This window comes from Chrysemys picta, chromosome 5 (assembly GCF_011386835.1).
Source record: "Chrysemys picta bellii isolate R12L10 chromosome 5, ASM1138683v2, whole genome shotgun sequence".
NCBI lineage: Eukaryota > Metazoa > Chordata > Testudines > Emydidae > Chrysemys > Chrysemys picta.
Genome location: NC_088795.1, coordinates 94,693,197 through 94,719,360, shown reverse-complemented (window position 1 = coordinate 94,719,360; position 26,164 = coordinate 94,693,197). Strand labels below are relative to the sequence as shown.

At 43.8% G+C, this 26,164-nt stretch overlaps 1 protein-coding gene across 13 annotated transcripts in view; it reads left to right on the top strand.

Annotated features, from left to right (window-relative positions):
- Window positions 1–26,164, top strand: part of ATP10D (ATPase phospholipid transporting 10D (putative)) — a 120,142-nt gene that overhangs the window by 51,095 nt on the left and 42,883 nt on the right. For 6 of the 13 annotated variants that reach the window (XM_042850341.2, XM_042850343.2, XM_042850342.2 and 3 more), the window contains 9 exons: window positions 729–1,037; window positions 4,076–4,270; window positions 9,645–9,849; window positions 13,801–13,886; window positions 16,010–16,116; window positions 16,909–17,040; window positions 18,378–18,505; window positions 18,693–18,945; window positions 24,991–25,226. In XM_042850341.2, the coding sequence (XP_042706275.2) occupies window positions 769–1,037; window positions 4,076–4,270; window positions 9,645–9,849; window positions 13,801–13,886; window positions 16,010–16,116; window positions 16,909–17,040; window positions 18,378–18,505; window positions 18,693–18,945; window positions 24,991–25,226 (1,611 nt within the window). In that variant the 5' untranslated portion in view covers window positions 729–768. Of the gene's footprint in view, window positions 1–728; window positions 1,038–4,075; window positions 4,271–4,316; window positions 8,972–9,644; window positions 9,850–13,800; window positions 13,887–16,009; window positions 16,117–16,908; window positions 17,041–18,377; window positions 18,506–18,692; window positions 18,946–24,990; window positions 25,227–26,164 lie in introns of those variants that run through there. The other 7 variants (XM_065598087.1, XM_005309922.4, XM_065598090.1 and 4 more) reach the window with 5 other exon arrangements.

The following is a 26,164-nucleotide window of genomic DNA, read 5'->3' as shown; positions in this document are numbered from 1 at the left end:
TTCACAAGTATGTAGTTGGTTACAGTGATATACATAATGCAATTGCCTGCCGTTACATTATAATCGGGATTGATAAGTGAAACAATATAAGTATCATTCATTAGTATTCATGAAGTTCTAATGTCTGAATATACACATACTTTGATCTGGGGTTATTTAATTACAGGGATATATGTAATGTGATAGCAATCAACAGGTTTATAAATAAGTGAATACAATGCCATTAATGTTCCTTTGAACTAAACTACTACAGGCAACCTGCTAGATAGCGTCACACAGGGAAACGTAAGTACTCTATGGGCAATTTTTTCACCAGTCTTTATATCAGTAGATGATGGATATCGAGGTGGGGATTGTGCTTTGTATTTATGGTACAATTCTTTTAAACAAACGATAAAACAAACTAAAACTGGTCTGATTATATCTCTTTCTAGTTCCTGAGAGGGAGAACTAAATCTAAATAAATAGCCTTTCAATATAGATTACTGCACTATTCAATCAGAGATTTCTACCTCACATAAACTGTTAATAGTTCCTTTCATTTTGAAATCAAAATTGGGTAGTAACTCAATTCTCATTGTAAAGTTAACAAACCAAGTTAACCTCACTTAAAGGCCTTTGCAGTAACCATTGTGAACAGCTTTTCCCTTGTAATTTTTTGTTTGTATTTTGAACTAAAGCTTTTCCAGACTTACTGTGTAACTTTCTTGACTTGAAAATTTTGCTAGATAGAAGACGTGGCCTGGATCACAAATCATTTGAGACAATATGGCAGACCCCATCCGATGGGCCCGATATCGCTGGCAGCGTCTGGTATCTGCAGAAGGCAGAGATGGAAGCAGAAACAGCTCCTCATGTGACAAGTGTTATCAATCATCCAAAGTGCCTAGCAGACATAGGATAGTTATACCATGTCTGGGACACTTTAAAGAAGAGTATGAAAAGGTATCAAAATTATATATGAACAACAGAATACGGACTACTAAATACACTTTATTCAACTTTATACCACGGAATTTATTTGAACAGTTTCACAGGTAAAGGATTCTTGTGTATAATTGTGGAAATTATTCCAGTGTGGGGTTGTTGTTTGTTTTTTGGTTTGTTTGAAATGCATATGCCAACATGTACATATTTGTTTTTATAAACTATTCTTCTCTCCTGAATTTAGCAATCAGTTCTGATAACTTTGTAACAAGATACATTATCCCAAAACTGATACTCAAAAGAGGTATCTCTCCTCATTTGGTGTCATGTCCTTTCGTTCACCATTTCAGATCAGTTAGATCAGGGGTGGGGAACCTACGGCCCACAGGCTGGATCTGGCCTGTTGGTTAATTTCATCTGGCCACGAGCACCAGCTCACCCTGCTGCAGGGGGAAGCCCTGAGCCTCTACACACACCCCAGGCAGGTGAGTGGTCCGTGATTTTCTTCTGTGGGTCAGTGGCCCATGACAGAAAAAGGTTCCTCACCCCTGAGTTAGATGTTCCCTCCTCTTGGATGACAGACATAGAGCAGCATATGATAGGATTTCACCCCCACCCCCTCCCCATCCTGTTTGGCAGGTGTAGAGGTGGAGAAGAATGAGGTTGGCTCTCCTTTTCTTTAGCCACTTGAGGGCTATAGTTCAGCAGAAGTTTCTTGACGTGCTCTTCTTTCTAGATTGGGAGATTGCAGTTCTGTCAGTGACAAATTTGTTTAAATGGTGGGTGCAGACGGAGGAATTTTTTACCTGTTAAGTTTGTTTTCTGCATTGTCTGATCATTAGTTTGAAACAGTCATCTCAGCAACTCTGTTGGTTGGAGCATGGAAACAGGGTTTGTCTCTCTCTTTTTTTTTTTTTTTTATTCTTAATTTTGTGGGGAGTGGATGAGTTACTGGTAGCTTCAGTCTCTGTGTACTATACAATGGGAGACATGTAAGAGGGTGTCTCAATACAAGAAATGGAGTCAGAACAAGAAGAAGCGGTATACACATCTGAGGGAGGAGGGAACACCCTGTGATGGGTTCGGTCAGAGACCCCCTTGGGACTGTTACCTGCTGTGCTGAGAGTACCTCTGAGCCTGTTTTCCCTGCCATCTTGGGATTCCAGAACTCTGCCTTGTTGAGCCAGACACGCTAGCCCGCTGTAACACAGATCCAGGTCTGGTCCATGCCCCCAAGGCTGCAGATTTTAACTAAAAACTGCTCAGCAGGTTTCCAACACCCAGCGCCCAATGGGATCCAAACCCCAAATCAATCCGTTTTATTCTGTATAAAACTTATACAAGGTAAACTCATAAATTATCCGCCCACTAGAACACTGATAGAGAGATACGCACAGTTGTTTGCTCCCTGTAACGGGGTTGGGACTCACCACCTGGCGCCTCCTACTGGTTGTTTCTGGGAATTAGCTTTGTCCAGCAGAGCGCCCCCTCCTGGTGGTGTCCCGTCCGTCATCTCTCCCTCAGTAGCGGGGCAGTGCAGCCCAACAGCCAGAGTCCATATAATTCCCCTCAGTAGCAGGGTAGTGTGGCCCAACAGCCAGAGGCGTAGGGGACCCGGGCCCTCCCTCTCTACCGGGTCCCGACCCAGGGCTCGCCTAATGGCGGGGTTCTCCTTGCTGTTGGTTCCGCGGGGATCCGGCCGCAGCACGCTGAACGTCAGTGTTGCTCTAACACGGCTCGTCCCTAAAGTTCCCCGGGTCACTTCCTACCCTCAATTTCGTGGTCTCCTCTGGAGACGTGGGTTCCAGTCCGTTCCCCTCTGGCGGGTCCTCCGTCTGAGCTGTAGGGTTCGGGCTGGCTCCTGGAGCCTGGAACATGGGCTGTTCCTCCTCGGGAGCTGGCCGTGTGCGTCCTTCTCCTCCGGTGGTCAGCCCGAACTGAGCAGCTTTGCAGGCTTTTATACCTAGCCTCTAGTTGGAGCATACCCAGCAGGGCTTCCGGGGCGGGGTTTCCTCTGCCAGGAAGGAAGGATTAACCCCTGCTGCGCCAGTGCGGGGCCACTCTGGCCCCTCACACTCCCCCAGGTATTAATCACTTACTCTAGGTTCATTGATAAACAAAAGTGATTTTATTAAGTATAACAAGTAGGATTTAAGTGGTTTCAAGTAATAACAGACAGAACAAAGTAAGTTACCAAGCAAAATAAAGTAAAAATGTGCAAGTCTAAGCCTGATGCATTAAGAAACTGATTACAGGTAAAATCTCACCCTCAGAGATGTTCCAGTAAGCTTCTTTCACAGGCTAAACTCCTTCCTTGTCTGGGCACAATCCTTTCCCCGGTACAGTCCTTGTTAGTTCCAGCAGACATCTTAGGTGGAAACTAGGGGTGTTCTCATGACTGGCAGCCACAGTTGTTCTGTTCCACCTGCTTTTATAGCTTTGGCACAAGGCGGGAATCTTTTGTCTCTCTGGGTCCCCACTCCTCCTTCTAAATGGAAAAGCACCAGGTTTAAGATGGATTCCAGTATAAGATGACATGTTCACATGTCCTGTGAAACCCCAGCCTCCATTCTTCCAGGGCCGGCCCATGTATCCAGGAAGGTTTGTAAGTAAACAGAGCCATTTACAACCAATTGTCCTAGTCAATGGGAGCCATCAAGATTCGAAACCACTATTAATGACCCACACTTTGCACAATTACAATAGGACCTCAGAGTTATACTTCATATTTCTAGCTTCAGATTCAAGAATGATACCTACATACAAATAGGATGAATACACTCAGTAGATTATACGCTTTGTAATGATACCTTACAAGAAACCTTTTGCATAAAGCAGTTACATAATATTCACACTCATAAGCATATTTCCATAAAACATTATGGACTGCAAAGTCACATGCCCTTCACGTACAAATTCATGAGCTGAAAATGTAGGAAGCCAGCTTTAGCAGGTAAGAATTCCTGGGAAGATCTGACGTTATACTAGTGGTTCATGTGGAAAGCTATACCTAGGGCCCTACCAAATTTATGGTCCATTTTCATAAATGTCGTGGTCATTATGTGCATCACCTGCCTTTTACTCCCCTCCTAAACTTCATTCCATTCCTAACTCTTGCATCTGTTTTTTGTTTGTTTGTTTGTTTCAGAGCTGCCAATTTATATTTCCTATTTTTAGTTGTCCTGAACTGGGTTCCACTGGTGGAAGCCTTCCAGAAAGAAATTACCATGTTACCTCTAGTAGTAGTTCTCACAATTATTGCAGTTAAAGATGGCCTTGAGGATTACTCAAAATACAAACTAGATAAGCAGATAAACAACTTATTAACTAAAGTATATAGCAGGTAAGTGTTTCTTTTTGTTTGTTTGAGTTTATTGATGAATAATGTACAGTGTGTATTATTAGTGTGAATATAAAAGACCAAAATAGTAAGTTTGAGGAACCTTAACAAAATTCCTTTCTAGATTGACCACTTGGCCACATTCTTATTTTGGTTTAAAAGTGACTTATTTCAGTTGCACTGCTATTGTCGCACAATTTGGAACAGTTGTTAGTGTCTGTTAAACAGTTGCAGAACCAGAATATCAGGGATGTTGAGACCCAGGTTATAATACAATGGCAGTTGGAAAAGTTTGCATAACACCTTTGTGAACCAGGCTTTCCTTAAATTAATGCTGTTATGTTTTAAATCAACTAGTAAAGAGTTCCCAAATAAGTGTTGATAATAGGATCTGACCTGTTCCTTTCTTCACTTGGACATTGGCTGGAAAGTTAGGGAGAAATTCTTGGTTCTTTTCCTGACGCTACCACAGATTTCCTAGGTGACCTTTGGCAAGTCACTTAATATCTTTGCACCTTAGTTTCCTCATCTGTAAAACAAGGAATAGTTCAGACATGCCTACCATGAAAGGATATTTTGGGGATAAATCAATTAATAATTATCAAATGGAAAGTACTATGGACCACATTACTCTTGCTGTGTGATCGCCCTGGGGTATAAGGAGCCCCATTATTCATTTGGTGTGATAGCTATTTCAGGGAGTAGCATGCGGGGAGAGCAAGTGGGCAGCTGAAGCATTGCAGAGAGGGAACTAAGCTGCACCAGGAAAGGGGGTGGCACAGTTTACTTCTCTCACAGAGGAAGCAGGGACTGGGTCTGTGCAGCCACATACTGGTGCTCACGCCTTGTCTTCACTTTAAAAAAAAAAAAAAAAACACTTTATTTTCAATGTGTTGTCTAACACATGTTCAAATCCTAGTGTACATATAAGGCAAGTTACAGTTTTAGCATGTGTTAGCTCAAGGGTGGGCAAACTACGGCCTGCAGGCTGGGTCCGGCCCCTTGGGGCTTTGGATCCGGCCCATGGGATTGCCCCCCGTGGTGCTGCGGCCCCGGGCCGCTTTCAGCAGTGGCTGGCCCAACGTCCCTGCGGCCCCCGGGCCCTTGCCTCCAGGCACCACTCCCCACAGCTCCCATTGGCCGGGAACGGGGAAGCGCAGCCAATGGGAGCTTTGGGGGAGATACCTGGAGGCGCGGCAAGGGCAGTGCATGCGGAGCCCTCCACCCCCAGGGGCCGCAGCGCTTCCTGGAGCGGTGCAGGGCCAGGGACAGGGCAGGCATACAGGGGGACTGCCCTGGCCCCAGTGTGCACCGCTGCCACCCCGAAGCCTGAACTCTTCCTGTACCCCGCCCTCCAACTCCCTGCCCTAAGCCCTCTGCCTGCACCCTGCACCCCTCCTGCATCCCAACTCCCTGCCCTGAGCCCCCTGCTGCACCCCGCACCCCTCCTGCATCCCAATCCCTTGCCCTGAGCCCCTTCCTGCACACCGCACCCCCTCCCGCACCCCAACTCCCTGCCCCAGCACTGCATACAATTTCCCCACCCAGATGTGGCCCTCGGCCCAAAAAGTTTGCCCACCCCTGTGTTAGCTGGTTGAGGTAAACCCTGGGCTCCCCCTAGTGTAGACGTGGCCTCCCTCAGGGCAGATTGCAAAATTACAATCTAGACCTATGTAAGTGAGGAGTATTATTTTGTGATTAATTCTCAGGATGAAAAATTTTAGTTCTCTGACATGTAGCCTTCCCTATTGATTTTTTTTTTTTTTTTAAGAGCTAGTTCCATAACAACATGAATAACCTGGAGAATGCTTTCTTAATGTAATTGCAAAGAAACAAAGTTGCATCTGGTTCTGTAAATATAAATATCTCCTAGATACAGCAACTTTCTGGGAGTCAAATTATTCAGCCAATTATGATTGGAGCCTGAAACAGGAATATAATTAAACTTTTAGAGACCTGAAGTAATTTCTCTCCTTTCAAGTCCTGCATGTGTTAATGGTAGAAGACTTGAGGGCAAAGTCTGTTCTTTTATGGTCTCTTGTGGTTACACTGATAAACTGCATGTCCCATGAATGCTATTCAGTCTCAGTTGGCTGGAGCATCCAAATATTTGGGTTTCTAAATTCTCTGTGTTACTCAGACTAAACAAGTGTAGTTCCTGTCAGTGGGAATTTAGTTCACAACTACTAATATTCCTTTGTGCCTTTTTTAATTAATAATGATTAATAGAATATGGGAATTTATTTTTTGTAAGAATCTGTAAAATTTTCCAACTGTGCATGTAAAATAGGTATGTATTTTTTAACTGATATGATTTAATTTTTTTCTTAGGTTCCTCTTCATAAACTAGATTGTTTTACTAGTTGCTATTCATTCTCCTGCCCCATCCCCACCTTCAGTGCTAATACCTGCGATAACAGATAGCAAAATAGTTTATTGTTCTTATATGTACAAATAGCTTTAGAAGATGTATTTCAGGAAAATTAAAGCTAGTGATCCATATGAATGTTTACTATGTATTAATTTATTATCTTTAAGATACACTTTTAATAAGAAAAAAATCATTGATTTTCTGTGTAGATGCCCCTGTGTCTGTGGCACAGACATACATTTAAAGTGCATTAGCACTAAAACCCATTTCCTGGGTTCCTAATGTAGTATTCTCTGGTAAACAAATTAAGAACCAATTCTTAAATGTACAGAATGTGCGATTCATCAGATAATGTAGACACCGATAGAGTTGTTGATGTTTGTGGGTCCTCTAGAGTGAGGAGGCTTGAGCATTCTAAGCAGGAGTGCCATGACATGTTAGCACATGGTGTATACCTCCTTAGAATGTGGTTGGCCAGTCAAACTCCAGATTTCCTATGTCTCGTTTCAGATCTAGCATTACAACATTATTGGGAATGAGCAATGCATAAAGGTGGTGGTTAAATTTTAACGCCTGGAATGTTTTTAAATACACTATGCTTCTAATATACATTAATGTAGGTTTATTTATGTGTTCTGTGTCCATACTACAGTATTATGACTGCTTGGAAAACCTGTAATAACAATCTTGAGAAGGAGGCAAGCATGTGACTTGCACTAATTTTATTTTTAGACGAGCTTTAGCTTTTATTGCTTCCTGCTCTTGGTTCTGTTGCACTTTGAAGGATATGAAGTCACCTATGCTTAACTAGGGAAATCTGTCAGTACAGTAACTCCTTGCTTAACATTGTAGTTATGTTCCTTTAAGTGAAACAATGTTAAGCGAATCCAATTTCCCTGTAAGACTTAATGTAAATAGGGGGGGGGTTAGGTTCAAGGGAAATTTTTTTCACCGGACAGAAAACTATATATTATATAGATATCTATACACACAGTATACGTTTTAAACAAACAATTTAATACTGTTCACAGCTATGATGATTGTGAAGCTTGGTTGAGGTGGTGAAGTTAGAGGGTGGAAGAGGGAAGGATATTTCTGAGGGAATGCCTTGTTGCTAAATGATGAACTAGCACTCAGCTGAGCCCTCAAGGGTTAACACCTTGTTAATGTAGTGTTTCACACAGGGCAGCACGAACATGAGGGAGGGGAGACAGCATAGCAGACAGACAGACAAATTCCTTGTGTGTGGGGGAGAGAGATGCACACTGTCCCTTTAAGTAAGCTAACCCCCTCTTAAGTGCATTGTCTTTTTAAGTGGATCAGGAAGTTCAGACCGCAGCTGCTGCCCTAAGTCTCTCTGTCGCTCTCCATCTGTGTCCCCTCCCTGCTCTATATGGAGAAGGGGTAAGCGGGGTGCAGGGGGGAGGGGGACACCGTGACATTAGCCCCCTTCCTGCGCCTGTACAGCAAGCAGGAGTCTCTGGGAGCAGCTCCAAGGCAGGGCAGGAACAGCACATGGCAGTGGGGGGAGGGACAGCTGAACTTCCTTGATAGCCTGCTGGGCAGTTGCAGCACAGGGAACTTAGGGGAGCAGGGAGCTGATAGGGGGGCTGCCGGTCCACCCTGGTTCCAAGCCCCCACCAGCTAGCTGCAACGGGCTGCTCTTCCTGCAAGCAATGGACAAAGCAGGCGGCTGCAAAACGACATTAGAAGAGAGCATTGCACAACTTTAAACGAGCATGTTCCCTAATTGATCAGCAACGTAACAATGAAACAACGTTAACCAGGACGACTCTGAGGAGTTACTGTACACCGCTTAATTATGTTTCCTTTGTGGTGTCTCCCTTTTAGGCTTGCACTTTTAAGGGGATGCTCTCAAATAGTTCAGGCACCAAAAGTTTTAGTTACAAAACCTAATGTATGAAATATTTCTCTGATATTTTCTTTTTTATTTAAATTTGTTTTTTTCATTTGCCTGCAACATTTTACTCCGCTAACAATTTGATTAATGCTAGTACTGATCTGCCAGTCTGTACAAATATAGTGCACTGGTTGGTCTCCTAGGTCCAGGTTAAACGGTAACAATACCTGACACCAGAAATGTCTTTTGTCCATTCACAATAAGACACAGAAGTGTCCCTACCACCAGGAAAGTTTGATCACTTGGAGCAATCATCACACCCAGTCTACTTGCACTGGTGCATTCTATACTGGTGCCCACAGTTCATCAGATGCTTTTGCTTACTCCTCACCTGAGATCCTCATCCTGTTGCATCAAAATAATGTTCACATTAACCAGCTGTGATCTCATAAAAGGAGGATTATGGTCTCAGGTAAGCACTGAACAGCAGAAGTAGATGGAAAGTTGAAGAAATAAGCATGGAAAACAGTATTTTCCTAATAAAGGGTCCAATTCTGCAAGGTGCTGAGAGTCCTAAACTCCTTATTGACTTTACTTTGAGTTGCAAGATCTTTGCACCTTACAATGTTGAGCTCCGAGCTATTCAGCAATACATAAATACAAATGTTTTAAGTAGAATTGTATTCTAAATATTTAATGATATGCCAGCTAAATGTTATAGATTTTTGTGTACTTGCCTATCCAATTAAGAGACAAAAATTTGGGTTCTGGACTCACCATCAGTAGTAAGGGGGAGAGAAGGAGATGAAGATTTGACACTTGGTTTACATAATTTGGAAGTCTAATTCACCTAGTGAGAGAATTTTAGAACACTACTTCTTCATGGGAATAGAAATCATAGGACCAAATTCTGTGCTGAGTTTTAACCCAGTCACCCTCATGGATAAGGTATGGCCCTGATCCAGCAATTGATTGTGTTGTGAGTACACTCACCTTAAATTGGTAAACTGTCTCCCCAGCACTTTGGTGCATACTGATTTATACTAACTATTTTATATTCAAAACAATCATCTTTTGTAGTTCGTTTGTTCATTTGAGCTTGCAGCTTGTGGAATTTTTCATTTAGACTTTTATATATGTTTCAGGAAAGAGAAGAAATACATAGATCAGTGCTGGAAAGATGTTAATGTTGGGGACTTCATTCGACTTTCATGTAATGAAATAATTCCTGCTGATATGGTGTTGTTATACTCTACTGATCCAGATGGGATCTGTCACATTGAAACAGCCAGCCTTGATGGAGAGACTAATCTGAAGCAGAGGCAGGTGGTGAGAGGATATGCAGAGCAGGTGACCATTGTGCATTTCTAATAATTTTTAAAGAAAATTGATGTTTCAAGAATTTTATTTAAAAAAAATCTCTAGTTCATCTACTTGATTGTTGAGGAGGGACTTGTCTACACCTGCATTGGAACCAAAATAACTAAATCAGTTTTAATTCACACCTTTGGTTATTGCACTGCAAATCTGTGTGTGGTCACTCATTTCAGGTTAAGAGTGTCCTATTTCAAATCCATGCAAGTCAGTAAAAAAAATTCTTCTTCAGGTACATGTCAGTGTGGATTCCGTATTAGGTCTTCCTTTGTGCCTCCATGAATGTGACACTGGAGTCTTTTGAATAGCAGTGTCCATCAGTGCTGCATGTGCTCGCTGTGCCTCCTTGTGCTCTCGTGCAAGAGCATAAAGGGCAGGGCATCCCCGACCCTCCCTCTGTTCCCGCTTACCACCTGTGGCAGCAAGATATAACCTGGCAAGTGTCCATCAGACCTGCTGGTTCTCGGATTTGGCTAAGTTCCTTCAAACTCTTCATAAAACCTTCCGAACCCTTCTGATTTTTCTGACCTACAACAGCTATGAACAATATCAGCCCATCTGGACTGAATATCGGATGGTCACACTTCCCTTGTAGAGATCCCCTCATACACTCTTCCACCTACAAATCCCTTTATGGGGCTTCACAACATGGTGGATTTGAAACCTGTAGGCTACAATCCCTGCCCATCCTGTGGTGGGCTAATTTCACTGAAGGATTTGATGGGACTGTCAGGAATCACATCAGATCCAGTCCAGACAGCCTGACCTTTGGAAGCTGCCTTGTCCTGTTCCACCGGGCGTGTTATGTCATGCCATTGGACAGATGGATGCTGGAGATCATTGCCCATTGCTACCCCGTCCAGTTCTATTCTCTATTTGCGATCCACTGCCCTCCTAGTCCCTCTTCAAGTACCCTTCTCACAAAAGCCTTTTACAGGTGGAAGTGGTCTTGTTGTTTGTTGCGTCTAAGATCCATAGTAGAGATACCACTGGAATTCAGGGGAGGAGGCTTGTACTCCCAGTATTTCCTTATCCCGAAGAAGAATGGGGGAAGGAAAAGGGGAGGGGTGGTCCTATCCTAGACCTGGGGAGACTCAACAAATGAATGTTCAGGATGGTAATGCTTGCCTCCCTTATTCCATCTCTCCAAGCTTAGGACTGGTTCATGATTATGCAAATCCATGTATCTACCCATCCAGCCCACAGGAGGTACCTAAGATTCACAGTGGGGCTCAACTATTATCAATACAGGGTTCTGCTCTTCAGACTCCCCATAGCACCAGGAGTATTCACAAAATGCCTGGCAATAGTGGTAGTGCACTTATGGAAAAAGGGAATTCACATGTATCCCTCACCGAGTGACTGGCCGATCAGATGCAGGTTCCTGTGGACTTTGGCAGCCCTGTCATACATCCACTTCCTGTTCTCCAAACTAGGACTCCTTGTGAACTTGAAAAATTGTCACTGATTCCATTGCAGACAGAGTTCATAGGAGCTATCTCTGACTCTTGGTGGTAAGAGGTTACTTGTCAGAGGACAGGATCCAGTCCCTTCAGTCATTGGCAAGGGACTTAAGATCAAACCGAAGAACATTGGTACGTACACGTCTGAAGCTACTAGACCATATATCAGTCTATACATATGTGACACTGCTAGCCAAGCTTCATCTGCAGCCCTTACAATTATGGCTGAGATCGGTGTATTCTTCATCCAAGCATCATGTGATCAAAAGTCATGGGCCTGCTCAAGAGTGCTTACAGAGTGCTTACAGAACTCACTTGGTAGCTGGACTCAGAGAACATATGAAAGGGGTGCCATTCTACCCCCTCCTCAATAATGACAATTAACTGCCTGCAATGGCTTCCTTCTGCTTCAGAATCATGCTTATGTCCTTGATTTGCAAATCAGGAATGTGGAGCTAAGTGCCAACTTCTGTAAAATATGTCACCCTTGTTAAAATATTACACACTTGTCATGACTGCTAGGTTTGATGCTAAGTTTCGGACATACAGGGCATGTGTACGGCTCCAGCTGACACTGTTATTCAAAAGTATCCGATCTTGTGTGCATGAGGCACATACACATGTTGGGTGGGATCCACACTGACTGCAACATCTAACGAACCACAGTTACTATAGAATAAGTAACTATTTCTATTTAAATTAACTCCAAATAGGACACACTTAATCTGCAATAACTTTCTATACATACTCTCACCAAAATAACTAAAAATGTGAATTAAAACAGATCTAGTTAATTTGGTTCCGGTTTGTGGGTAAATGAGCCCTGATTTTCCACTGCCTTGTATCTTGTGGAATAACTTACTCCTGTGCAAAGTGGGTGTAAAATACTGCTAGATCAGAATAGAAGCATTTTACAGTCACTTTGCACTCCTAAGAACAGAAGAGCTGCCATACTGGGTCAGAACAATGGTCCATCTATCCCAGTATCCTGTCTGACAGTGACCAGTATCCGCGCTTCAGGGAGAATGTACAGAATAGGGCAATTTTGGAGTGATATACCCCAGTCTTTCACTCACAGATTCTGACAGTCAAAGGTTTAGAGTTGCTCTGAGCGTGGCATTCTATCCCTGACCATCTTGGCTAATAGCCATTGATAGACCGATCCTCCAGGAACTAACCTAGTCCAGTTTTTTGTTTTGTTTTGTTTAATCCATTTATAGTTTTGACTATCACAACATACAAGGGCAATGAGTTCCTCAGGTTAATTGAGCATTATGTGGAAAAGTACTTCCTCAAATTTGTATTAAACCTGCTGCCTATTAATTTTTTTGGTGACCCCTATTTTTTGCATTGTGTGAAAGGGTAAATAACACTCGCTTCTCTGTTCACTTTATCCACACCATTCATGATTTTATAGACCTCTGTCATATCCCCCCATAGTTGTCTCTCTTCCAAGCTGAACAGCTCTAGTCTTTTTAATATCTCCTAATGTTGTGTAAATAAACAAGGAACAGGGCAGAGGAGAAAGAGGCCCTATATATTTAATTATTTATATTTATAAAATGATAGGAGGCACCTATCAGAAGCTCCAGGCATCTCTGACAATAAATCAATATATCAAAATTAACAGCAGGTCAGCAAGGTATGTGCAAATAAGAAAATGCCAAGCTAAGATTTCTAACTTTCAAACTCTGCCTGTGGATTTATATCTTAGCCTCAGGATTGGCATCCTCCAGAGATGGAAAGAAGTCTAAGGGTGAGAATTCAGGGGTTCTTTGAAATCCTTAATTATGGAGAAGACATTTCAAATGAAACCTGAGTCTAACTCTTTCTTTAAAGAATAGCTGACATATCAAAGAACTCTCTTGTAAAGCATTCTACTGAGAAAGCATTCTATTTCGATATCAGAGTCCAGATTTGCAAAGGTGCCGAATCTTCATGTATCCCATTAATTTCAGCTGGAATTGTGGGTTCTAAGTACTTCTGCAAAATCACATACACTTTTCTGTAGTACTTGCCAACTTTGTCTTTCTTAAGAAGGGAATTTTCTCAAGGCAGGTAACTTTTTATTTTATGTATTTATTTTTGACATTCTGTTGCTCAACCTGCTTATTCATCACTTGTAGTTCTTGTTCTTTGCAATAATCATTTCTCTAGCACTAGTTAGGCTTCGTCTACATTAGAAAGTTTTATTGGCAAAACTTCCCTTCTGTTGGCATAGTCTACAGCCTGGTTGTGTCCATGAAGCATCAGCAGCTCATCTGATACATCCCAGGGTTTTATGTTGGCTGGGCAATCTCTCCAGTCATCTTGCATTCTGATTGAGCAAAATACCTGCTTTCGTTCCATGTTGAAATACATGCTAGTATGAACTATTGCAAAGTCTGAAACTGCTGCTGTGAATTAATTTTTGTAAGCTATATCACGCCTTGTCTGAATTTTATGTTCTTCTCTGTGAATATAGGTTTCTGAAATTGATCCAGAGAAGTTTTCAAGTAGAATAGAATGTGAAAGTCCTAACAATGACCTCAGTCGATTCCGTGGCTTTGTGTAAGTAGGCTTGGGGGGAATTTGCCATTTGTTATGGTAATTTAGCTCATTTGTTGAAGGTTTGTAATGTTTACTTTTTACACCTTATAGTTAAATCACACTGTCTGATTCTAGTTTCTGTGTGTGTGGCTGAGAAGACCTGGAGCTCCGAAAATGCTTTCTGTACTAAAGCTTGTGAATGGCGGAGGCTTCTTGATTAATATTTGTTATAATGAAATTTTCAAGCGATTAGTTTATACTGTAATTCACATTGGTACTTTCTTTATTCAAAATGCCCCTCTTATCTGTTTTTAATGGCTTGTGCTGCTGCACTAACGCTTTCCCTAATACTCATTCTGGACTGTAGTCTGAATAGGAAGACAGTATTGTCTAATGATGATAAAAGACCGGAACTGGGAATGAAGAGGCCTGGGCTCTATTTCTGAGGGTTAGTCTAGTCTGCAAAGGGTTTGCCAATATAGCTATACCAGCAAAGCCCTCTAGTGGAGAGACAGCTTATGCCAGCAAAAGGAGTTCTTTGTTGGTATAGTTCAAGGATCTCAAACTCAAATCACCATGAGGGCCACATGAGGACTAGTACCTTTATATGATACCTTTTCATATAAAGGTACAAAAACCCCGCCCCTGCCCTGCCTCTTCCCACCCCTTCCATGAGGTCCCACCTCTTCTCACCCCTTCCCCGCCCTCATTCCAACCCCTTCCCCCAAAGTCCCCAACTCCGCCCCTATTCCAACCCCTTCCCCAAATCACCACCCATTCTCCGCCTCTCTTCTCCGCCTCCTCCCCTGAGCGCGCAGCTCCCCACTCCTCCCCACTCTGTCCTGGAAATCGCTAAGAGCCACCAAACGGCTGTTTGCTGATGGGAAGCGCCTGGAGGTAGGCAGAGGAGCGGGAATGTGGCATGCTGGTGGGGGGGAGGTGGGGCGGCGGGTGAGGGGAGCTTAGTGGCCGCAGGAAATAACTCCGCGGGCCACATGTTTGAGACCCCTGGTATAGTTAAACTACCTCCTCAAATGACATAAGCTGTGCTAGCAAAAGAACTCCTGTTTTGGGTATAAACGGCATTTGCCTGAGGCGGGGGGGTTGCCAGCCTAGCTAGGTTGGTTAGGAGTGTGATATTTTTGTTGGTGTGGTGTGTTTTTTTTTTTTTTTTTTTTTTTTTATATAATTTGTTTATGCTCCTAACCAACATGGCTAGGCCAGCAAAACTCTGTAGTGTGGACTTGGCCTGACTCTACCTCTGGCTTGCTGTGTGACCCTGGGCAACTTGCTTAGCTTCCCTGGGATTCAGTTTTCCCATTTGTAAAAGCACTGTTTATGGTACAAAATATTTTTTAATGCAAACTATTTCCATTTTAATTTTGAAACTCGCTGTTTCTACAGTGCCCCTTCTCTGCCCCCATAGCCTGGAGAATAAAAATTACAAATGGGAGAAAAGGGGGGGGGGGGTGATTATAGACTTAGTCAATCTATATTCACCGTAGGCGTATCTATATTATAATTAACCTGCTTACAACACTGTTAAAATATAATTCTGTCTTCTAGTATTGATATGTGCTAACTGTGTATTAGCCACGTCCTTGGTCTGTTTGACAGCCTAGGATAGAGTGAGGCTGTAGAATGTTTTGGGGACCCTGCTATTTTATGGTTAGGTCATTTCTGCACTACAAGGTGGGGATCATGTTTTAACAGGTGTCAAGAGGGGCCAAGGTTCTACTTGGGTCCCCAAGCACAGGTTTGATTGAGGCATAGCTGGGGCTGATACCATCACAGTTCCTCCCCAATAGACATATGTCATGTGAATTGGGATGAGCTGGGTTGAAGTGTCTGCTTTCCATTCTTAGTGTTCGTCCTGAGATCGCAATGTTGCACTTATGTAGGATTTTCTTCTAATTATGCTCCTGACAAACTGTTGACTTGTAAACTTGTGAAATCAACCAAGAGAGCATGCATGGCCAGATTTTCAAAAGAGATCAATATGTTCGGTGCTGAGCTTTGTTGAAAATCTGTCACAATGAGGGGTACTGGGCGAAAATCTGCCTCCGTGTGCTTTCAAGGCTTGGTTGCTATAAATGCTGTGGGAGGCTCCGGCACACCTGTTAAGTAATGCACTGTGTTTGCAGTGAACATTCAAACAAGGAGCGAGTGGGTCTGAGTAGAGAGAACTTGCTGTTACGAGGATGCACAATCAGAAACACAGAAGCCGTTGTGGGCATTGTGGTGTATGCAGGTTAGTGGAACGGGGGGCTTGCACTGATTTTCATGCAAACGTGAGTTCTTCAGGATTTCCTTTTTAAGTTGTATTTACCTGACCTGAGAAACAGTACGGTTCAGGCACTGGTAAATGGGCAATTGTCACTTTCAGTCCAGCACATGGGAGTAGTACCTGGAAGCATTGCTAACGACTGTCCAATGGGCTATGGGAAATAAATTGGTTTCTGTTTTAGAGCTTTATGCTGCTGTAATACGTGAGCACAGACAGGTAATCTCAGTTCAGTTCCATATGAACAAGTCTCATGGTCCCACCTTCCCCACCCCCCTTTGCAATTAGCACTGATTAGTAGTTGCCTCAAAATAGAGTCTAAAGAATGGGATGGGTATATGGAGACTGATGCTGTATCCTTCTGTTTCAGGATTGAGATTGTGCTGTTATTGCCTGTCCTGTGTGTATACTCTGACAAAGGAAAAGTCTCCAGAGCAATCAGTCTGGCCCCTTTAGTAAGCACTACAGTTCATATTTAGAAAGTAATAACCCACCTTGGAGTGCAACTTCTGTTAGACAGAAAGGAAAAGTATTGATTTTCAGATACAGGGGGCCAAACAAAACAGAAGCTTTTCTTCTTGGAGCAGAATTAATGGATGCATTGTACTGGCAGATAATTGCTTTGCTTAAGTTTAGAATCCCGGTCCAAATACTAATTAACCCATGCATCCAATTTTCTCAGTCTTTTGGGGATGTTTTTGAGTTTTGGTTTGAATATCTGGTAGAGAAGGGAAATGAAACGTTTATTGTGTGTTACAGGTCATGAAACCAAAGCAATGCTGAATAACAGCGGCCCTCGTTACAAACGCAGTAAATTGGAAAGGAGAGTGAACACTGATGTCCTTTGGTGTGTTCTGCTTCTGATTTTAATGTGTTTAATTGGTGCTTTGGGTAAGTAAAATGTAAGAATCTACAAAGTAGTATTTTTGTTTGTTTGTTGTCTCCCCCTCCCCATTTTTCTCTGCAGGTTTTTTAGTTCTTTATTTTTGGGGCTGTCAATGTGGTGGTATCTAGGAATAAATAATAGTCTGACTCTTCCAGGAAGCATACTCTTTGCCCAATAGTAACTGAGTTAAGAATGAAGAGTGATCTGAAATAAACTAATTTCAACTAGCTAAATTTCTTGTATACCTAGTAGGCCTAGGCATTGAAAGTTGAAGATTGAGGTTTATCTGTGCTTTGAAATGTGCCACCGTTTGCAGGAAATCTTAAAAATTGTTTCAACTTGCACAGTTACACTGCCTGTATGGATGAGGTACTGGTGTCCAGATCACTTCTGGGTGCAATATAAAGTTGTTTAGGTCCCAAGCTCCTCAAAAGCTGCCTCTCTCCTAGTGTAATACTTCAACAGCTGAGCTGCATACAGTGCTTGAGTCCACAGTCTCTTGTTCAGTTCAGAGAGGTCTGGAGGGAGGATATTCTCAACTTGAGACCGTGCTTCCCCAGCTGGTCTTCTATTGATCTTCCTGGTAATGCTGCAAAGCTCATATTTTCTCCTAAGTCCTTTTCTGGGAAGGCTGACAGGATGGTATTGGATGGAGAGTCTAAGTTTGCATGGGTTTTGGGGGGGTTTATATTTTGGACGTTGGTTAAATTTAATACTTGCACTCAGCTGCCTGTACATTTTATTACCCAAATAAGCAGGTTTGTAAAAACGTTACTGAAATCCTTGAGACAGTCTTATTCCTGGAATACATTGGTGGTACAAGCGTATTAGCTGAAATAGTTTTTAAGGTTGGATTTTTAAAAACCGTTTTCTAACAGCCAGTGTTGTAATTGAGGCAGGACCTACTTTTTGCCCTCATTGTGCACATGAAGTAGTCTGGATAAGCCAGGGTTCACAAGCTAGGGGTGTCACCCACGCAAGCTACTGGTAGGCACTTCATTGTTGGTATATTCCAGAAATAGAAGCTTCAAAGGATTTTTCTTCTATTAACTGTATCTTTCTAACATTCCCATTGGATTGTGGATGAGAAGTTAAATAAATAATCAAAAGGCTCTTCATGCAATCCCATGGCAACCTTCATTCAGGAATTAGAATAAGCAAAGTGGGAGGAGGAGTTTGTTTTGATGAACTCTTTCTTGAGAAAAAGAAAAAAAGCTGAAGTGTAGTTGTTAGGCACCAGGCTTTAAACCTGTTCCAGTTTTTGTTCAGCTTGATACTAAACTATGGTACTATGGTGTATGTACAACTGACTCTTTCTTTCTTTTATCATTGTGTTTTTAAGGTCATGGAATTTGGTTAAGTAGCTATTTGGAGATACCTCTTTTTAATGTCCCTGAGCCCGATGGAAAATCCACTCCACCAGCATTAGCAGGGTTTTATATGTTTTGGACAATGATCATTTTATTACAGGTAACGTCAATCCCCCTTAAACATCATGGGCCAGATTCTGCTGTCATTTACACCAGTGTATATCTGGAGTAACTCTTTTGACTTCAGTGAAGTTACTTTATTTACACTGGTGTAACTGGATCAGAATTTGGTTTTATAATTATCAGATTATCTAGCTGCATGTAATCCACTCATTTTATTTTGTCAGGTCTTGATCCCGATTTCTCTTTATGTTTCAATCGAAGTTGTCAAATTGGGACAAATCTATTTAATTCAGAATGATATTGACTTGTACCATGAGAAAAGTGATTCCACTATTCAGTGTCGAGCACTGAATATTGCTGAAGACTTAGGTCAGATCCAGTATATCTTCTCTGACAAGACCGGAACCCTCACTGAGAACAAAATGGTTTTCCGGAGATGCAGCATTGCAGGACAGGAATATTGCCATGAGGAGAATGGTAAGGAATGAAATATTCATAGATTCTAGGACTGGAAGGGACCTCGAGAGGTCATCGAGTCCAGTCCCCTGCCCGCATGGCAGGACCAAATACTGTCTAGACCATCCTTGATAGACATTTGGCAACATTCGTATCTTCTGCAAGAATAAAGAAGTTGAAAGGTTTGTTAGGGTAGAGTGTATGTCAAGTCCATTTGGCACACCCATGCACAGTAGCATGGAGAGAGAGAATGCAGGCTAACCTTATTAGCAGCAGTGCTTCTCCCTATATGTGAACTGTGGAGCTCTATCCATACATTGCCTTCTGTGCTAAGAGTCTTCAGAACTGTTGGCAATGAGCTAGTATGCAGATAGTTATGTTTCTATTCACTGTGCTGGAGAAACACTTTTTTTTTATGCTGGCTGAATGAACTTCACTGGAATTCAATCACCGTGCTCTGCCTCTCTTCATGAAGTTTTGGAAACTGTGTCACTGGGAAAGCGCAAATCTTTCCTCTTTTTTTTAAGTAGCGAGCCAGGGATAATATCTGCACAGTATTTTAGGGTGCAGCTGCCCAGTTCATCACCATGGTGGAGACATGAAAATATCCTCCCTCCTTCCATGGAGCATTGTTTTAGGCCTCAATTCAGCATGTGGGTATTTAAAAGCACGAGTAGTCCCATTGAAATTGTATGCTTAAATTTAGCTACATACTTATGTATTTTGCTCAGGCAAGACCTTAGTGCTTCACTAATATTAGTGCACAAGCAAATTCATCTGCAAGCCTAGCAGATAGGTAGTAATTTGATGAACTGCCATTCAACTAGCAAACACCTGCACTTCTATTCTAGCATGCTTTGTTACAATGCCTGTAAACTGGCATTTCACAAATAGGTGGAAATATTATTAAGTTTTAGAAACCTGTGTACTATGTTATGAACATTTTGTCCTATATATGAGTGATATTCTGTATCTAGCTCTCAGTAGACTATTAATTTCCCTCTGGGAGTCAAGTGTTGTTTTATTAGTGGCTTTGTATTTTTAAAAATGCATAAACAAACAATATAGGATGCAACTGTAGACATAGGAGGCAGTTATATACAACATCACAGACTCTTCACTTGATTTGATCATTGGTTAATTTAGCTGACTGGCTAAGTTAGATCAAAAATACAGGAATATAATGTACTGTATATACTCAGTCATAAGCCGGTTTGTTTATAAGCCGATTTCCCCCCCCCCCCCCAAGATGGATAAGTAAAAATGAAAAAATTTTTATAACCGGTTCATAAGCCGACCCTATAATTCAGGGGTCAGCAAACTTTGGCTCCCGGGCCTCAGGTGTGACAGACCCAGACCAGTGGGGTACAGGAGTCTGGTAGAGGGCAAATATACTGATCACTGGATGAGTAGTTTTCTGTTCCCTGAGTGACCAGAGAAGGGGCTGCACTAGAGTAATCAGGAACCTGCTAGAACCAGTTGAGGCAGGCAGGCTAATTAGGACACCTGGAGCCAATTAAGAAGAAGCTGCTAGAATCAATTAAGGCAGGCTAATCAGGGCACTTGGGTTTTAAAAAGGAGCTCACTTCAGTTTGTGGTGGGAGTGTGAGGAGCTGGGAGCAAGAGGCGCAAGGAGCTGAGAGTGAGAGGGTGTGCTGCTGGAGGACTGAGGAGCACAAGCGTTATCAGACACCAGGAGGAAGGTCCTGTGGTGAGAATAAGGAAGGTGTTTGGAGGAGGCCATGGGGAAGTAGCCCAGGGAGTTGTAGCTGTCATGCAGCTGTTACAGGAGGCACTATAGACAGCTGAAGTCTACAGGGCCCTGGGCTGGAACCCGGAGTAGAGGGCGGGCCTGGGTTCCCCCCCAAACCTCCCAATTGACTTGGACTGTGGGTTCTTCCAGAGGGGAAGGTCTCTGGGCTATTCCCCAACCCACATGGTGAATCTCTGAGGCCAGAAAATCCTCCAATAAGCGCAGGACCCACCAAGATAGAGGAGGAACTTTGTCACACTGGTGTCAGGGGTGGGATCTTGGGGCGCACAGCGCGGCGGAAGAAGGAGGGTGATTTAAACAAAACAAAACAAAAAAGGAGATGGTTTATTTTTTTTCACCACAATGGATGATGTAGTGCGGGCACTGATACAAGCTACGGTGGCCCAACAGGAGGCTACCCGTGTCCAGGCAGCCGCCCAACATGAGGCAGTGCGGCTGCAGCAAGAGACTAATCGCCTGCTGATGGACCAGGCTGCTCAAGACCGAGCTATATTGTGGGAACTGGTAAACCAGGTAAAGTCCCTTACAGAGCTGAATCGCGGCCATGATGGGACGCAGCTCATACGGGCCAGCCGTTGGCTGCAGAAAATGACACGGGAGGATGATGTAGAGGCATACCTTCTGGCCTTTGAGAGGACAGCCCTACGGGAGGCCTGGCCTCGAGATCAGTGGTCTGGCATCCTTGCCCCATTCCTGTGTGGGGAGGCCCAGAAGGCCTACCATGATCTGCCTGAAGAAGCTGCGGCAGACTACCCCCAGCTGAAAGCAGAGATCCTGGCCAGATCTGGGGTAACGACAGCAGTGTGGGCCCAGCAGTATCACGGTTGGAGGTACCAGGAAGACAAAACCCCGCGGTCCCAATTGTATGACCTCCTCCATCTCGCACAAAAGTGGTTGCAAACAGAGTCCCGGAGTCCGGAAGAGATACTAGCGGTTTTGGTCATCGACCAATACATAAGGAGACTACCACCAGATCTTTATGCCTGGGTAAGCCAGAACGAACCTCCACCTATGATGAGGTTGTCGCCCTGGTAGAGAGGCGAAGGACAGCGAGGGAGCTGACCCGACCAGTTAAGGAAGAGGCACCCTGGGTTAAACTAGCAGCACCAAGCCCTAAAGTTCGGGTGACTGGGCCACCAGGAGGGCCCAGGTGGAAAAAAAGAGAGGCTGAAGGCCCATTAGAGGCCACAAAGAGTCAGAGCACTGAGGGAGAAGAGGATCGTGATGTTAGACTGCCCAAACCAAGAGCCCGGGGAACACCTAGGGCTCCATACAGATGTTATGCCTGCGGGGAGTGGGGACACCTAGCTGCACAGTGTCCCAATGTTGAGGAGCCTATGCAGTGTAACCTGGGGAACTAGGCAGATCCATGCTCCCTAATCCACCTTGTGGGGGTCTAACCCCACATATGTACACCAGAGGGTCTTTTCCAATATGCTGTCCTCCCATTTGGACTACATGGGGCCCCAGCTACCTTCCAGCGCCTCATGGACAAGCTATTACGCCCGCATAACAGTTATACTGCTGCCTACTTGGACGATGTGGTCATTCATACCCCAGACTGGGAAACCCACCTGGAGAAGGTGGAGGCAGTCCTCGATACCTTCAGGCGAGCTGGCCTTACAGCAAACCTTGCCAAGTGTGCTATAGGGTTTACAGAGGCCAAATATCTTGGCTACATTGTGGGAAAAGGTCTGGTAAAACCCCAAGTGAACAAGTTAGAGGCCATCCAAAATTGGCCCTGACCAAGTCGCAAGAAACAAGTCCAGGCGTTCCTAGGTGTGGTGGGGTATTACCGACGATTTATCCCCCACTTTGCCACAAGGGCAAGCCCCCGACAGACCTAGTGAAAGCCCGTGGACCTGATCTGGTGAGATGGTCTGACGCAGCAGAGGAAGCATTCACAGACCTACGGACTGCCCTCTACAATAACCCCGTACTGATAGCCCCTGATTTCACCAAGGAGTTTATCCTGCAGACGGATGCATCAGAAGTAGGGTTGGGGGGCCGTTCTATCACAGATGGTCGGGGAGGAGGAACACCCAATTCTATATCTCAGTTGGAAACTCCTTCCAAGGGACCAAAAATATGCAGTGGTGAAGAGAGCTGTTACAGGAGGCACTATAGACAGCTGCAGTCCACAGGGCCCTGGGCTGGAACCCGGAGTAGAGGGCGGGCCCGGGTTCCCCCCAAACCTCTCAATTGACCTGGACTGTGGGTTCTCCCAGAGGGGAAGGTCTCTGGGCTATTCCCCAACCCACATGGTGAATCTCTGAGGCCAGAAAATCCGCCAATAAGCGCAGGACCCACTAAGATAGAGGAGGAACTTTGCCACACAGGATAAGCCGCTAGTGGGCCAAGATGGTTTGTTTACCTCGAGGATCCGCAGGCACAGAGGTAAACCTAAGTAAACAAAGTGTCCTGGGGCGCCAGCTGCTTACCCTGACGGTCCAGGACAGCAACTGGTGGGGAAATTTTTTGGCAGGAGAGAAGCTGGGAGTCAGGGGAGTAACCCTTGTGACCACCCCCCACATGACCCCACCCCTTGCCTGGGACCCCCACGCTCTCCCCCTCCCATCCCTTCCCACCTTATCTCAGGAGGGCCAGGAGAGGATGTCTCTGGCCTGGCTGGAGCTGCTCCGGCAGGCTGGGCAGTGTGGCTGCAGTGTGCTCCGGTGGGCTGGGTGGTGCGGCCACAGCCTGCTCTGGGGAGTGGGGCCGAGAGGCACGGCTGCAGCATGCCAGCCCCGGAGCTGCAGCTGCTTCGGAGGCTTGGGGGAGAGCAGCATGGCCAGAAGCGGAGAGACTCTGGCCCCACCTCTTCCCTTCTGGCTGTGCTGCCTCTCCTTGCTCCCTCTGTTGGGGGGAGGGGCTGTGTCCCACCTCTCCCTCTCTATACCCTTTCATAATCCAACCCCCTTCTCTGGTGCTTCCCTTTTTTACTACAAAAATCCGGCTTATGAACGAGTATATACGGTATTTCAATCACTTTGTGCAGGTACTATAAGATAATACTGGTCACTGCAGAAATCTGCCATTTAATCAGTAAGCCTGGCCAATGTTCTGCACTCGATCAAAGAGGATTGAACCAAAGTGAGAACATGGTAATGCATGCTTAGTAAAACTAGTGGTATTCACAATATAGTGTTTACTATTGTTGTGATTAATGTGACAGTTCATTATGCAAACTAGATATACCACCTAGTGATCAGGTTGATAAACTGATCAACCTCATGGAAACACACTTGATTAGAAATCAATTTTTAAAAATAATTTCTGAATAAATTTTTGAGTAGTGTATGGAGCAGATACAATAATACAGGTGCTTCCCTCACCTTTCACATATGCACAAATTTGAAAGACTTTAAGATCAGAAGGGACCATCATTATTATCTAGTCTGATCTCCTGCAGATTGCAAGCCACCTTTACATGATTCAGATTAATTTCTGGAATACATACAACATGAGGGCAGCGATTTTGAGTATTACTCAGTTCCTTCCTCATATCTTTACTTGTCCCTCTTCCCCAGCTCCATAGGTTCCTGCAATCTGAATCCTTTCCTCCAATATTTTACCATCATCAGTCACCTAGGCTGTCTCCTTCCCTTGTTTGGTTCTTTCCCTAATAGAGGCTATTGTTGTCCACAGTTTGAATTTTTAACTTAGAGCTGCTCTGTGATATGTGATCTTATTTTTAAAAAATACATTTTTTCTCTATTCATATTGAGGCAAAGGAGATAATAGCCTGAACCCTCCTTTCCAGGTTGTCTCCATGATCAGTGGTGCCCCATAGGAGGAGCTTGGAATCATCAAAATGCCAAATCCAGCAAATAGAGACTAAGTTCTCCTAAACTGGGGGAAGAGGAGGATTTTATTTATGTCTGAGGGTGGGAACAGGATCTCCCCCACACGTGACGTGAATTATTCAGGTTTTACTGCCAGGTAAAGATGAGACTGGCTTTTCAGTTGTAAAAGTTGATAAATCAAAGTTATTTTCTCAAACAAATAAACTTCAGGCAGAATTCACAGAGCCCTTATTAAAAGTGATACCTGTGCTGCCAAACCAGTGTCTATGTGATCAGTCTGTTGGGTGTTTTGGTTTTGCTTTTGATTACATATATTTTAATCTATTTTTACATACATGTACAAAATTTCCTGTTTTAAAGTTCATATTCCAGGCTTCCAGCTGATGATTTGAGTTTGTAATATTGGACAAATGAGGGATTCTTCTTGGTCGCTGAAATGTGATTTTTCCCCTCCTTGTCCCCCCCCTCCCCCCTGCCCCCCATTAGCCAAGAGGCTGGAATCCTATCAAGAGGCTGATTCAGACGAAGAAGATTTAACAGATGCTCTGTGTGGCTCGTTGAGCCACATGCCAAAGCAGAAGGTGCACAGCTGCAGGACAGTGAGTCGGCCTTTGAATTCCAAGTCTTTGAATCAGCTGGCTGGAAGCTGTTCTGCCTTAGGAGGGAAAGATGGAGTCAGTAACATTCCACACTCAAGACATGTAGCTTTCAGCAGCCCCATTGTAAGTATAGCTTGATGTCTTTTGATCTTAAATATCCGAAATAACTCCATGAAGACATCTGATTTTTTTTTCTTTAAAATTGAATAGATCATTTGTCTTATCTGAAATCCTTTCTGTTTTCCTTCAAAAAGAGGCAAAAAAGTGCCTCTCCACAGCTGCAATTTGTAATTGATATGTTTTTAAATGATGGCAAAAATAAAATGTGGATTTGCAGCTTTTAAAGCGAGGCCAGAACCGAATTGGGAGCATGAGGTGTTCATTCATGGTCATTCCTTTCTAAACTATTCACATAAAGCTAGAGGAGAAGGATAGTCCAATGGTTAGGGCAACAGTCAATTTTCTGCTCTTCTACAGCCTGCCAGTATGACTTTGGACAAGTTGTATAGCTTCTCTGTGCCTCAGTTCCCTACCTGTAAAATGGGGCTAATAGCACTTCTGTACCTCACCGGGGTGGTGTGAGGATAAACAGGGGTTCTCAAACTGGGGGTCATGACCCCTCACAGTGTCACAAGGTGGTTACATGGAGGGGGTCGCAAGCTGTCAGTTCCATGGGGCTGACAGCCTGAACCCCCATTAAATTAAATTATCCCTATTTTAAATTTGTAAGTGGGGGTCACAGTCAAAGGTTTGCTGTGTGAAAAGGGGTCACCAATACAAAAAAATTGAAAATCCCTTCGATAAATGCATTAGAAATTGTGAGTTGCTCAGATGCTACAGTGATGGGTGCCAGATAAATATCTGAGGGTATGTCTACACTACGAAATTAGGTCGAATTTATAGAAGCCGGTTTTATAGATATCGGTTTTATACAGTCGATTGTGTGTGTCCCCACATAAAATGCTCTAAGTGCATTAAGTTGGCGGACCGCGTCCACAGTACTGAGGCTAGCGTCGACTTCCGGAGCGTTGCACTGTGGGTAGCTATCCCACAGTTCCCGC